General features: G+C 52.7%; 6 protein-coding genes across 6 annotated transcripts; 2 read left to right on the top strand and 4 right to left on the bottom strand.

Annotated features, from left to right (window-relative positions):
* Positions 1–101: 101 nt before the first annotated feature.
* PG994_007837 (uncharacterized protein) lies at positions 102–2029 on the top strand (the record flags this gene model as incomplete). The annotated part of the gene is made up of 4 exons (XM_066859246.1): positions 102–324; positions 387–1219; positions 1260–1922; positions 1967–2029. 4 exons carry the CDS (start codon positions 102–104, stop codon positions 2027–2029), a joined length of 1782 nt encoding a protein of 593 aa, XP_066714733.1.
* A 664-nt stretch (positions 2030–2693) lies between these two features.
* Positions 2694–3582, bottom strand: PG994_007836 (eukaryotic initiation factor 4E; the record flags this gene model as incomplete). Its single annotated transcript, XM_066859245.1, has 3 exons — positions 2694–3182; positions 3244–3315; positions 3397–3582. The coding sequence occupies 3 exons, from the start codon at positions 3580–3582 to the stop codon at positions 2694–2696; spliced, it is 747 nt and encodes a 248-aa protein (XP_066714732.1).
* Positions 3583–4619: 1037 nt separating this feature from the next.
* Positions 4620–5440, bottom strand: PG994_007835 (VPS28 protein; the record flags this gene model as incomplete). The annotated part of the gene is made up of 3 exons (XM_066859244.1): positions 4620–5012; positions 5068–5304; positions 5357–5440. 3 exons carry the CDS (start codon positions 5438–5440, stop codon positions 4620–4622), a joined length of 714 nt encoding a protein of 237 aa, XP_066714731.1.
* Positions 5441–5971: 531 nt separating this feature from the next.
* On the top strand, positions 5972–8294 carry PG994_007834 (ribosome assembly protein; the record flags this gene model as incomplete). Its single annotated transcript, XM_066859243.1, is given in 2 exon segments — positions 5972–8020; positions 8037–8294. 2 exon segments carry the CDS (start codon positions 5972–5974, stop codon positions 8292–8294), a joined length of 2307 nt encoding a protein of 768 aa, XP_066714730.1.
* Positions 8295–8852: 558 nt separating this feature from the next.
* Positions 8853–11068, bottom strand: PG994_007833 (kinase-like domain-containing protein; the record flags this gene model as incomplete). Its single annotated transcript, XM_066859242.1, has 12 exons — positions 8853–8863; positions 8928–9129; positions 9219–9322; positions 9382–9407; positions 9507–9732; positions 9828–10028; positions 10085–10110; positions 10179–10227; positions 10308–10458; positions 10530–10766; positions 10915–10945; positions 11013–11068. The coding sequence occupies 12 exons, from the start codon at positions 11066–11068 to the stop codon at positions 8853–8855; spliced, it is 1320 nt and encodes a 439-aa protein (XP_066714729.1).
* A 357-nt stretch (positions 11069–11425) lies between these two features.
* Positions 11426–13452, bottom strand: PG994_007832 (uncharacterized protein; the record flags this gene model as incomplete). Its single annotated transcript, XM_066859241.1, has 6 exons — positions 11426–11713; positions 11773–11934; positions 12056–12163; positions 12455–12703; positions 13073–13374; positions 13446–13452. The coding sequence occupies 6 exons, from the start codon at positions 13450–13452 to the stop codon at positions 11426–11428; spliced, it is 1116 nt and encodes a 371-aa protein (XP_066714728.1).
* Between the last annotated feature and the right edge of the window lie 413 nt (positions 13453–13865).

Here is a 13865-nt window from a genome sequence, read left to right as displayed (position 1 = left end):
AGCCGCGGACGCTGTCGTCACTCTTTTCCGGACCACCACCAACAACACTACCACCATTGTCTAAAGCTTCCGCTGCCACTGCCGGCCTGCACTTCTTCAGGATGGCCTCCACCCTGCCCAGACTTCCTCTCTTCGAGGCCATATCGAAACATGACCCAGACTCGACAGCCGTTGTGCACTGCCTCTCTGGACGTAGCTTCAAGTACGGCGAGCTTCTCCCCGACGTTGTGCGTACCCGTGACCGGTTATATGAGGCCGCCGGCAAGTCGGACATCCGGGGAGAACGAATAGCATTCCTAGTTGAGAACAGCTACGACTATGTTGGTACGCATTGGCTTTTACTAAATCTCTTTTGTCCTGTTCCTGGATTTATGTACGGCGCAAAGTAAAAAGCAATAACGAAAAGCTGACCAACGAACCAAGTAACCCTGCTTGCGATTCTGGCGGCACGTGCCATTGCGCTACCACTTTCACCACCCTTCCCCCCGCCGAGCTACAATACATCTTGTCGCACTCCGAAACTCTGCTGCTTCTGCACTCGGCCAAGTATACTACCAAAGCGCAGGAAGTCCTCTCGACGCCCTTCCCAGACCCTTCCCCGAATCCCACACCGCATCCTCACCCCAAGCTTGTCGAGCTGCCCAAGCATCTCGGCGGGACTTCTTTTAGTGCCGAAAATGGAGCAAATGGAGCCCAAGCCCACCTTAGCAGTGACGATGCCGACACCAAAGGTGCAGGCATGATGCTCTTCACCTCGGGCACCACGAACCGGCCCAAGGGCGTCCTTCTGCCCGAGACCGCACTGACTGCGCAATGCCGCTCACTGATCGCGGCCTGGAAGTACACGCCGCGCGACCGGCTCCTGCACGTCTTGCCCCTCCACCACATCCACGGCACCGTCAACGCCATACTCACCCCTCTCTTCGCCGGAAGCACGATCGAGTTCCTGTTTCCGTTCAATGCCGATACCGTATGGCGCCGGTTTGCGAAGCCCTTCCTACAGGCCAATGGCAATGGTAGCAACGGTGTCACCAATGGCGACTCCGCCGCCGCCGCCGCCGAAAATGAAGCCAAACACTCACGCATGTTCAGCGCGCCCATCACCTTCCTCACGGTCGTCCCCACCGTGTACACCCCGCCTGCTCTCGACGCACCCCGCTCTGCCCGCCCCGATCGCGACGGCGGCGCGCACCGCCATCAACCCGGACAACATGCGCGTGTCCATCTCCGGCTCGGCGGCGCTGCCGACGCCCGTGAAGCGCGCCTGGCGCGACCTGAGCCACGGCAACGTCCTGCTCGAGCGGTACGGCATGACCGAGGTCGGCATGGCCCTCTCTTGCGGCCTGGACTACACGGACCGCGTGGACGGCTCCGTCGGCTGGCCGCTGCCGGGCGTCGAAGCCCGCCTCGTCGACCCCGAGACCAAGCAGGTCGTGACCCAAGACTCGGCCGAAGGCGGCCGCGAGCACAGCGGCGAGATCCAGCTCCGCGGCGCCAACGTCTTCCGGGAGTACTGGCGCAACCCCGAGGCCACGGCCAAGGAGTTCGTCGAGGGCGAGGACGGCAAGGGCCGCTGGTTCAAGACGGGCGACATCGCGCTGCGGCGGTCCGTCTCCACGGGCGCCGGGTCCGGCCAGTCGGGCGACTGGGCCCGAGGGTCTATGTACTTCATCCTGGGCCGCCAGTCGGCCGACATCATCAAGTCGGGCGGCGAGAAGGTCTCGGCCCTCGAGGTCGAGCGCGAGCTCCTGTCGCTGCCCGAGGTCGCCGAGGCCGCCGTGCTCGCCGTGCCCTCGGGCAAGTGGGGCCAGAAGGTCGGCGCCGTCATCGTCCTCCACGACGCCCACAAGCCCAAGGGCTGGAAGCCCATGGACATGCGCCGCGCGCTCCGCGACCGCCTGGCCAACTACAAGATCCCCCAGGTCCTGCGGGTCGTCGAAAGCATACCCGCAACGCCATGGGCAAGGTCAACAAGAAGACGCTCGTCGGCGCCGTCTTCAAGGATGACTTCAGCGGCGATGAGTTGTAAAGAGGCAACTGACTAGGGTCGGTGGGCCTATCTATCGTCTAGACAGGTTGATCGGTCATGTACGATTACGAAAGATGATACTCGAATGCTTCTCGAGGGTTTCCACTCAACTCTTGTATTGCGAACGGGAGTCATCCAGAGAAAGACGACTTATACAGGAAAATGGATTTGGTTGCATATATAGAGCAAACTTCAGATCCCATAGGAAACTCTTGTTGCAACACGGAATTAAATAAAACACTGATCCTCATCACTTGGTTTTCACTTAAATTTTAAATGAACACAGACCATGGCGGGCTTCTTGACTGGGGTCATGTGAGATCAATATGATGTAGCAATTATGCGGTATGTAGTCGGGCGTCTCTACTGCCCCAACTGATCAAGTACTGGCACAGCTCGTAGATAACTACTGACAATGCTGCGCGTCCTTTTTGTATATTCTCCACTGTTAAACATTCCGCCACATCTTCTGGGCGATGGGAGATGTAGATGGTCAAAGTCCCCTCTTAAACTCTGCTGTCATCGTTCCTGCATACCCTTCTAGGGTTTTCAGGACTCCAAAACGTGACCATATTGGGGCAAATCAGGGTAGAGGCCAGGCAATTGTGTCCATAGCAAATACATTCATGTAAGGCTTGCACCTCTTCCGTTCCAATCCTTCACCTTAAACGGTAAACTTGGCTTTGGCACGAGTGCTTCCACTGTGAGCCGCATCGGTGTGGCCAGAGTACTCGACAGGCTCGTTGGGAGGAAGCTTGAGAATCTCCTTGAAGCGTTTGCCGATCTGCATCAGGATGTCCTGACCCTTCTGTACGGATCGTCCCTTGCCGCCCGCAACATCGCCGTCGCCCCTGTTAGGGATGCTCTTACCAATTGTGCGGGTCCAGACTCCGATACGGAAGAAAGCCTTGCGCACGTTGACGACAACACCCATGACTTCGCCATCATCCTCTTCCTCGAGCGTCTCGCCAATGGCAGCCAGCATGGTGTGCAGCCAGATGTCGTTGATGTCGCAGTTGCGCTTATCCTTGAAGCTGTAGGACCACTTGCCACCATGCTTGTTCTGAGGGTCCTCCCATTCGGGGCGCACACCCTCCTTGAAAAGGTGGTAATCGGACTTGAGGGCCAGATCGCTGACAGGAGCGATGTTGTTCTACAGGTTGCGTTGCATTCAGTACGGTGGCCTGCGACAATAAGGGCAAGGCAATACTCACGTAGATTCCCCAGAACTCCTCGACCGAGTTGAATGTAATGACTTCCTTCAACAGGTCATTCCAGTTGTCACCCTGCAACCAGATTATTGTTAGTTTTCAGAACTGGCACATGAGGTATGCAGCTACCAGCCGAAGACGTAGGGACGGACGTACCTTGCCGCTTGAGGGCTTAGTGAACCACAAAGTCCACTTGTTCTGAAGAGGGTGCTTAACATTGAAGTTGTCCTTGTCGTGGAACACCGTCACCAGCTTTCCATCCAGATCGACTGCGGGGGTCTCTTCGTGCTCGCCCTCGGGCGAGACGGGAATCGTCTTGAGGTCGACTTGTTGCTCGGCCATTTTGTCTGTTGTGTGTGTGGTTGGTGGGGATGCTTTGGGTATTTTTTTTCTTCCCTTGGAGAGGCGGGGGAGAATGAGATGGTTGTTGAATGCACAAAAAAAAGATGCGCAATTCAGTAGAGGAAGTTGGCAACCTAATACGAGGTTTCAAAAATAGGGGAAAGTGCCTCGAGGTAGCTCCAACTGCTCAAGAGTTTGGGGCGCAAATGGAGTAGGGACGATGGCGGATGGATGCGAGGTTTCAATGTTTCGCTCTTTCGTGGGGCAGAAACTAGGAAGTTGGCTGCTGGTGGTTTTTATCTTATCGCTTGGAGGGTGAAAAGAATGTCAACGGGAGGGGATTCGTTGCTGTCGCGAATGCGAGGTTCGGGAAAGGGTATAAAAAACGGTGACTTGCGACTTTGCGCCAGGCAGAGCCAATTCACTCGAGAAAAATTCGGCCTGATAGAGGGATTCGCACGGGAGAAAGTGGAAAATGGAAGTTGACAACTGATGAAACTTGCCCGCCGTCCTTCTTGGTGTCGGCGCCCAAAAAAAGCCGCCATATTTGATGGGTGGGGCACACTGACACTGAAGCGGAAGGTACGTACCTGCCCCGGTCACAGCATGGGAGTTACAGCAGAGCTGGGGGTTGTCGCTGTGACACGCCTTACACTCCTCACTTTTAGGTGACCAAATATTCACAAAGCAACAAGTACATGTAAGTAGGTAGTAGGCATTCGATCTCTGTTTGTAGCAAATAAGTTGTTAATACCAAGCAACCAAATATTGATTAGGGATATCGCAGTCTTAGCTAATCCCTTTGCACGCCGCTCAGTCGGATTATATAGCCGCATGTGGTTTAGTACATGTCTATCATCAAGGCCACATTATACGAAACATGGCCCAAGTGTAGGCCTCCTTGACGTACACTACAATCCAAAACTCGAGATCATACAATGCTGTTCTCCGCCGGTTCCGACCCTGACCTGAGCGGCATGACATAGTCGGGCTGGCTGTGCTTGCTTCTTCAGTTTGAGTATGCTCGCCCGCCAGGCTCAGGTCAGGGTGCTCTTAAACCCTTGGTACGCCGAGTTGATATCCAGCTCCAACTCTCTGGCCTGCTGCTCACTTAATTCCTCGGTGGCTCTCATCTGGTTCAACGTGATAAGCCACTGAACGATCTTCCCTCGGTTCTCAAAGTCGCGGTCCGTCACTTTGTTCACGCTCTGTATGACATCTGTGAGGAGGGGATGCAGTTGATCCTTAGCAAGAAGCCCGAGCCGTAGAGCATCCAAGAAAGTGATGAAGTCTTGGGTTGCCTCCAAGATGAGGGCCCCTGACATGTTGCTGGTCGATGAAGGCGGGGCAGGAGCACTACTGGTCGAAGCGGTGACGGCTGTAGAAGGCATGCCGACTTTGAGACGTTCTGTTGCCCGTGGCACTTCCAACTATATGCCACATTAGCATTCTTCTGCAACAGTTCCCGGCTAGATGGCTTCATACATCCCACTCAGCCTTGAACTCTTCCAAGCCGCCAAAAGCGTTGGCGACAGTTTCGTCGGCGAGGATCGACTTGTACTGCTTTAGAGACCTTTCGCAGATCTCCGTATAATCGGCTTCGGGAATGGCATCTTTCAAGAAGGCCTTCTCCAGCTCATCGAGGGTGACGATGATGGAGAAGATCTCGGCAAGAGAATCCTGCAAATCCCGTTCCGCACGTGTCTCTGCCAGCTTGACCTCCTATGTCGTATGAATTAGTACTGAGCTCACCCAAGAATTTCCAGCTACTTACCTCGTCCAGGTCTATCGTTGCAGACAAAGTCGTATTTGGGACATAGCTATGAGGCGTTGGCGCATAAGCCTGCCTTGATATCATCGTGAAGCTACTGACGTCACCGGGAGACGTCGCATCTACAGACAGATGATCATGGAAGTTGCACGTGGTGCGAGGTTTTATGGTTTTATCACCCAGAGACCCTGGGGTTCAAGTCCAGAACACCCTATTGAACAAGGCACAGTCCAGTTATCAAATGACGAGATCTAGGACTGCGATCCACTATGCTCCGGTCGGGTGTGATCACGTCAAGCAGTTGTACCTACCTAACCTACATACTTCTGGTCTGGATGCGACCACAGTACGGCAGAGAGGCTGAAGTGCTCTGTATTAGGTAACCGTGGAGCCCCCCACTACGCTGCGAGTACCTGCCAAGACCGACTCCCTCTTTTTTTGCCTAGCTCAGCTCTGATAAGCCTTATCGGCACTCTTCTCCACCTAAAAATTTCATGTTGTCGAGCAGCGCCCAGTTCAATTAACTGTATCATACATACCCTGTGAAAGTAGGTGTGTAAGTCAACGATCACACCCAACTTCTTCGACACCTGCACGTTTCCTCAGCCGATATTCAAGATGGCAGGTGCTAAGAAGAACTTCAAGGCGACGAAGAAATTCGAGTCAAAGCACTTGAAGGGTGTTTTAGACCAACGGAAAGCAGCCGCCAAGGTCAAGCAGCGACAACAAGTCAAGGCCAAGAAGCAGCTGAAGACCACGAAAGATGGCGAGTTCTTCAAGGGCCCCAACGATCCCGATGCTCCCAAGAAGCTCAATGGCAAGGAAAAAACCCCCAACGTCGGAGAGATGAGCGTGGACGACTTCTTTGGCGGAGGCTTCGAGATCCTGGATAAGTCAAAGGATGGAAAGGCTGCTGCCAAGCAGTTGGGCAAGCGGAAACGAGACCAACCCGCCGGCGATGACGAAGATCCATTCGAGGATGGCAGCGAAGACGATGCCTCGCCGGCGGACGAACAGCAATTCGGAAGTGACGACGAGGACGCTGCCGACGAAGAGATGGACAATGCGGTTGGCATGAGCAAGGATGCGATGGACGCGCTGGCAAAAGACGACCCGGAATTCTATAAATTCTTGAAGGAGAACGACCCCGAAGCACTGGAGTTCGACGATGCCGATCTGGCTGAAGTGGACGACCTGAGCGAAGGAGAGGAGCAGCCCAAGAAGAAGCGGAAGAAGGCCTCCAAGAAATCTGCGGAGGACTCCGATGAGGAACCTGTGGACGAGGATGAATTGACTCGGGAGATGGTGGCGCGCTGGAAGACCTCCATGGCTGAGAACCACTCCCTAAGGGCTACGCGGCAAGTCGTACTGGCATTCCGTTCTGCTGCGCACTTGAACGAAGACGACGCTGAGGGCGAGAGAAAGCAGAAATACAACATCTCGAGCCCAGAGGTATTCCACGATATCCTCGTGGTTGCACTAAAACAAATACCCGAGGTGCTGCAACACCATATTCCTGTCAAGGAGACTGCTTCTGGCAAGGTCCATGTGCCCACCAAGTCCAAGAAGTTCAAGACGTTGTCTGTACTTCTCAGGAGTTTCACATCCGCCATCCTTCACCTCCTGGGTACACTGTCAGATGATGCCACCCTGAAACTGACTCTGTCAGCCCTGACTCCCCTGATTCCGTACATGCTCAGCTTCAGGAAGTTATTAAAGGTTCTGATCAAGACAGTTGTCGGGTTCTGGTCGCTGCACACCAGCAGCGAGTCTACCCGCATTACAGCATTCTTGGTGTTGCGGAGACTTGTAGTCATTGGTGACAAGGGCATACGAGAGGTCGTTTTGAAGGCCACTTATCAAGGCCTCATCGCTGGCGCACGAGTCACAAACGTCAACACAATCCAAGGTATCAACCTTATGAAGAACTCCGCAGCCGAGCTCTGGGGTATTGATCAGGGCATCGGCTACACGACGGCATTCGGTTTCATCCGGCAGCTCGCTATTCACTTGCGAAACAGTATTGTGAACAACCACAAGGAATCTTACAGAAACGTGTACAACTGGCAATATGTGCACTCTTTGGATTTCTGGTCATGTGTTCTGGCAGAGCACTGCAGCCCGCTGAAGGAGGCAGAATCGGGGAAGGAGTCGCAGCTGAAATTGCTTATATACCCCCTCGTTCAGGTCACACTTGGAGCTATGAGACTCATTCCCAACGCAACATATTTCCCTATTCGATTCCAACTGATACGGTCATTACTGCGAATCTCACGAGCTACTGGAACTTACATCCCGCTCTCATCGGCTCTTATCGAAGTATTGAACTCTGCTGAGATGCGCAAGACGCCCAAAGCCGCGACCCTCAAGCCCTTCGACTTCCATGTCGCCTACAAAGCGCCAAAGTCACAGCTGGGAACCCGGGTATACCAAGACGGCGTTGGTGATCAAATTGTTGAGCTATTCTCCGAATACTTTGTGCTTTGGTCGACAAACATTGCGTTCCCCGAGTTTGCTCTGCCCGTTATCATCACGCTGAAGCGATGGCTCAAGCAGTCGCGGAAGAAGACTGGCGGTAACAGCAATGGAAAGTTACGGTCAGGCCTGATTTTGCTGGTGCAGAAGCTCGAGGCGAACTCCAAGTTCATCGAGCAAAGGCGTGCAAAGGTAGACTTTGCTCCAGGACAGGTCACAAGTGGATGCGTTTTTGAAGGATTTCGACTGGGAGAAGACTCCTGTCGGTGCTTACGTCGTCGCTCAGCGCAAATCGGGTGCTGAGAAGGCCCGCATGCTTGAGCAGGCACGAAAGGAGGACGACCGCAAGAGGAAGGAAGAGGAACAGGAGGCTTTAGAAGCCGAGGCGATACCTGAAGCCGAAAGTGAAGAGGACGAGGATGTGGATGAGATGGACGAAGATGATGAGTCTTCAGATGACGAGTAGAAGGTCCCCGGTCGGGCTCTAGACTAGGAAGAGCGTGTTTAATAAGCACGCATGTTCAGATTATTCGCAACTTGTTTTGTCCAGTATTTTCTTTACGCATACTGGACCCGATGCTATGATGGCGCTATATCGTATACTCCTCCTACAAGACGCCCAGGGACCCCCATTACCCTTATCAGTATCTGCCTTCCCAGTGATCCACAGGTTCCGGGGCCTATCAACTCTCGGCGTTAGTATTACTCTTCAAGAGTGTCTCGGGAGGGAACAGGGGCAGTCCTAGACTAGATGGTGCATTTATCTCCCCTGACACACCAGAATAAAGAGAGGATACCACTGGAATAGGAAGGAATTGGCCTCAGAAGTTGCTTACCGAGAGGAAATATTGGTCATAGAAGGCTTCGAGTTGTGCGTTTGTCTCTAGTTCGCCGCTGGCCCCCTGCGCCTCCTTTTCATCCCCTCGCTTGATCGCCTTCTCGATGGTGCTAAGCAGTTGGCCTAGTGTGGGCCGGTTTTTTGGCCACTTCTCGAGACACAGCATTACTGTCGTCATCCCGGAAGTTAGATCCATCCTTGCCAAATAAGAAGAACGGAGGTGAGGTTCTACCAAAAAACGGGGAGTGGGGGGTAACTTACCGAGCTCACGCAGGTCCTTGTCGTAATCATAGAATTTCATCGCATCGGCGCTGCGCGGCGTCGGCCACGGCTGCGTGTCATCAAGGTACCACCCGAAGGTTTCGACTATCCGGTTCGGGTCCGTTGGCGTCGGTATCGGCACAAATCTCGACTCACGTGTGTGCGGGCGCCACACGGTGAGGGTCATGATGTTAAACATGATCTATCCGCAAATGTTAAGCGGGCACAGGAAGTCTATCTGACCGCGGAGAAAGTGATAGATGGCAAAGCGAAACGTGACTGATGACTTACCATGCCAATACCCCAGATGTTGGTCCAGTCACCAAAGGATCCTGCACCCTGGTGTACGTAGTCGTCGAACTGCTCCTGTTGATATAGGAAGAACAATGTATCAGCTGCAAAACTTGTTCGCTCCTTTGGTATTAACCTCGAATGGGATATAGAGAATACTTACAGGCGCGAGCCAGTGCGGCTTGCCTCCTTTTCTCATGTCACTAGCAATACCAGATCAGTTTCTTCTCCGACTAAATACTAGTCGTTGCGTTTTTCAAACGCCGACTGAAGGGATGGTCGACATACGTTTTCCCTAGACCCGGTGCGTCGACATACAAGAGTCCTTGACCCTTTGCAGCATCCCACATTGCGCCGAAGTCGGCTATCTGAAACAGAACGTAAAGTGTCAGCGCCGCTGGCGGTATGAAGCAGGTGACGTGGACCCACGGATGGGGGATGGGCGAGTTGCTAACCTTTGCGACAGGATGGAAACTATGTTCCGTATCTCCAGCGTCGGGCTTGCCCAGGAAGACTGTTCGGAGAGACGTTCGCGTTAGTTTATAGTGGGTTAAATCATCAAAGGAAATCTCCGTGGGTGTGTGCCCCTGAGAAGTTGTGGAAACGTACCATTGCCCGGGTCCAGGTCTCTATGGATCAAACGACTTCTCAATTTCAAAAGCATCACCTCGCGCCAAGGTATATCTGCGTTGGCGGCAGAGGCTCCCCCGTTGCGATGTTGTGCCTGCTGCGATTGGATCATGGCTTCTAGTTGGGCCTCTGACTTTCGCGGATATGCCATCGCGATGCAACCCCTAGTTACTACGACAGCTTTGGTTAAGCAAAGTGAAGTTCCGGTCATAAAAGGCGAGAAATGGTAAACTTACAACAGAGAAAGAACCTCCATAGAGTCCTATTAGGTATGAGTTCGTGCTTCTAGAAATAGTACCCCCGGTCCTCTCCCAGAATGTGTCGGTTAACTTATGCATCAACTCATTGAGGTCGCCGTACTCGAGATACTCGAGGATCACTACGTGGCTCGTCAGAGGCCAATTCTTCAAGCCAAGTTCGGGAAAGGGGCTATGTGTCCTGGTTCCAGTAGATCCTTACTTGCGTGATGAACGAGTAGGTGAAGGCCGCTGCTGTTTACCCAGAACTGATCGTTACCCTCGGGCAATGCCTTTGTTCCGTCGTCTTGCTCCTCCGTCATGCCCGGGGGGAAATGAAGTAGACGTGGGATGTGTTCGGAGGCTTCGAACCTCTATAAAACAGTAGAATAAGTAGTGAGCAACGACCCAAAGGTACATTGTATTAACTTGTCATCTGACTGACCATGTAATACCTCGTCTCATGCTTGAACGACGCTATTGTTTCGACATGCGCAGCCCTAGGAACCTTCACGGAGGCATAAGCGACGTGCTGCCCGTTTGCGTCTACTTGTTCGTATTTCAAGGCCAGGCCAAAACCACCCCACCCCAGAGTCCTCTTGAAGATGAAATGCGTATAGTCGAATTCTTTTCTAAATATGCGGGATGATTCTTGGGTAGTCTGCAAGATGTCTTGCTTCCCCTGAAACCTGATATATGAGCGGAGGATCACCGGATCTAGCGCAAAAGAAGAAAAAGAAAGAAAGAAAGAGTTAGCCCATGTACCAACTGGGGAAGAGATAAATCTATCGATATGCGCCCTCTGCACACTCTCTCGAGGAGGCACTTACCTGGATTCCAATCCCGGTTCGTGAAAGCCATCTTTGTTGGTGCAGTACGTTTAGAAATTACATGGACTGTGTGTTAGAAGTCATTCAAGCTATCATACGCCAATGCGTATGCAGTCTTGAGGTTCTCGAGTAGTTGCGATGAGTCGCGGAACATGGAGTACCTGTGCTATCAACAAACCCCTTTCTTTGTTGGGCTGAGAATTGAATGCCTTTGACTGCCGTTTTCGGTCTTTCAACCTTGTTTTTCTAAACTGCCAAGTACACAGACAATGTCCTCTCAAAGAGCCGATCTTGCCTAGCTTGCTCGGCCTAGGCTCGTCGTCCCTTTCCAGTGCACAATCTTAAGTAATAGTAGAAAACCATCTAACCTAGGGGCTTCAACAAAAGGACAATAGTCACTATTACGGCCATCTGCTTGAGTGAGAAAGGTAAATACTAGAGGACCGTGAGACATTTCTCATAGATAAGTCTATCTTCACTATGAATTGCGTTGAGATCTAGGGTTTCCGGTCTAATTCAAATAATCCAGATTTATCTCCTCTTCTTGACCAGCGTTCCAGAAAGCCATATCAGGATTGTTGTCAATGCCCATGTTGCCCTGCCCGGCGAGCCCCAAGCCTCCCAAGCCGTCGCGCGCCTCCCCGGCTTCCTCGTCGTCCGTGGTCTGCCTGGTCGAGGCGGACGTCAAGGAGGGGGTCCCGACGATGTAGTCGAGGCAGAACCGCTCGATGTCCGCGTTGTTCTCGCCCTGCGGGCTCCGCCCCTGCGCCTCGAGCGCGTCGCCCTCGGCGATGTAGTGCTGGATCGCCGGGAGGAGGTAGCCCAGGACCGGGCGCAGCAGGCGGTCGGAGGCCATACAGCGGGCCACGAGTTCTCGGAGCGCCCGGGGTATTTTCGATACAAGGCCTCGGCGCCGGCTGGGGGGCCTGCATCATTCTGGACTAGGAGCCAGCCGTATGTGCTGGCATTTTGGCCTTGAAGAATGCAATCCTGTGACGAAAAGAGGGGATGCGAGGAGGCCTTGATTTAGTAATGAGAGAGAACATAGTCTAGGCCAACATCAGCACTGTACTCTTCCTGAAGCAATATATATATATATATATATATTCGGATGCCTAAACACGACCTGTAATAGACTTACAGTTCCCACCCCATAGACATTTGTATGGGGGCCGTAGGTGTTGAATCCGGGGTGAAATGGCCCAGTTTCCCCAACGCCATGCCCAGTACTTGTTCCTTCAATGAGCACCTTGAAGTCAGTTCTGTTATCCAAAGAGGTACACGAGTTGGGGCGTTTAGTGAATGTGGTTAACTGACCGGTGGACGATAACCATTTCCCCAACCCCTTGCAAACAGATTAAACTAGGTATCGATGTTAAGACACGCATAACCATGGGCAACATTGAAATGTGATAGCGACCTACTGGTCCACTGTAGTCTGTTGGGTAATTCCCTGGTCAGACCAAAGTCGGCTAACTAGACGAGTGATGGCCAGTCAATATTGTCCCTTATCCCCCCTGCTTTCTTGATCCGCACTTACTTTGAAGACGGGCTGAATTGCATGCTCGGGCGCATCGTCGTGAAAATCCCCGAGGAGAACGTTGCTCGGATCGATATCGAAATGTACTATGCTGACAGGAGCAATCGGCCTTATCTCTTTGATGGTCTCAGGGATCGGCCGCAGTTGTCCTGGTATTATTGCCATCTCCGTCGCTTCGTCCGCCGTGAGTCGTGGCCATGCAATTCCAATACACGCTCGTATGACTGGAGAGAAGTAAGCATCCCGTGGCTAGCTGTGTAGTAGTGTAAAGAGAAGTAGCCCATCTCTTTCTGGCTCAGCGTACTCACGGCATAGGAATATCCTCCACATAAGCCTTGCCGGGATTTGAGCCGAGATCAAAGGGTTCAATTTCTCCCGCTCATTCTGCTTATATAGAGCTCCAGCATGTCCCCATATGGCAGGTATTCGAATATCATATACCACTGGAATCCTTCAAACCTCGGGGCCAGGGGCCGTCTCCCAGCCGATTTCCAACTGGGTATTGGTCCAACCATAGCATCTGCGGGATATGTTTCAAGCCCATCAACCTCTGTCGAGCGTTCGTCAGCCTGTGTCGTCAACTTATCTAAATGAAACAAACTCGATTCTTCTGCATACCACGTTACAGATGAATTCTTTCTGGAAGTTTGCCGCGTTTTCCCCACCATCCTTGGAATCGGTTCTCCTGGGCACCTTGACGACGAAATACCGGAGATGGCGCCCTTGGGCGTCGGTCTGCGCATACTTCACCACGACCCCAAATCCTCCCACGCCGAGCACTTCCTGGTATGTGAACTGACCAAACGCACTGAAATACTGCCGGCATTCCTCAGCCCTGATCGTACCGAACAACTCTCTTGCGCGGACGAACGGATTGCCCTGCGCTGGCCGTGAATAAGGCGTCCCACGGAGGGTAAGGACTGGAGAATCTTTGGTCAGCCCACCGAAAAAATAAAGAAAGAAAAGGCTCGCCTCGTTTGGGTGGACTTACAATTCATACTGAGTAAATGGTGGGAGGTTATTGCCAGTCTTTGGCGGTCGCTTTTGACAGCTTGAACTTCGTTGTACCACTTTCTACTACATCAGTTGATGCAAAACGACTGTCCTGCTTGCCCTGACGTTCCATCCACCAAGGCCTAGCCGCGTGGCAAAGCCCATCCTGAAATAGTAGTATTGTCGGGAAGGAACAAATAGGAGAGACAGTCCGCTTGCGGGCAGACAAAGAAAGAAAGGGAGAGGAGACATAATTGCTTAACTCGCATATCTGGACGGATTCTCCAAAAACTGACTACAGTAGAATTACATGGGAATTCGTATTACCTTTCCGTAGATGCCAGATTCATATTGATACGCACCCATTTGTGGTGTTGAAAACAAGCCGGCTCATTGATTTCCACCTCCTGTGCCGTAC

Source organism: Apiospora phragmitis (assembly GCF_038363925.1).
Source record: "Apiospora phragmitis strain CBS 135458 chromosome Unknown utg000007l:2111988.0-4706623.0:1.0-2598199.0, whole genome shotgun sequence".
Lineage (NCBI taxonomy): Eukaryota > Fungi > Ascomycota > Sordariomycetes > Amphisphaeriales > Apiosporaceae > Apiospora > Apiospora phragmitis.
Note: the sequence above shows the minus strand (reverse complement) of the source record. Positions and strands in the feature narration are given on the sequence as shown.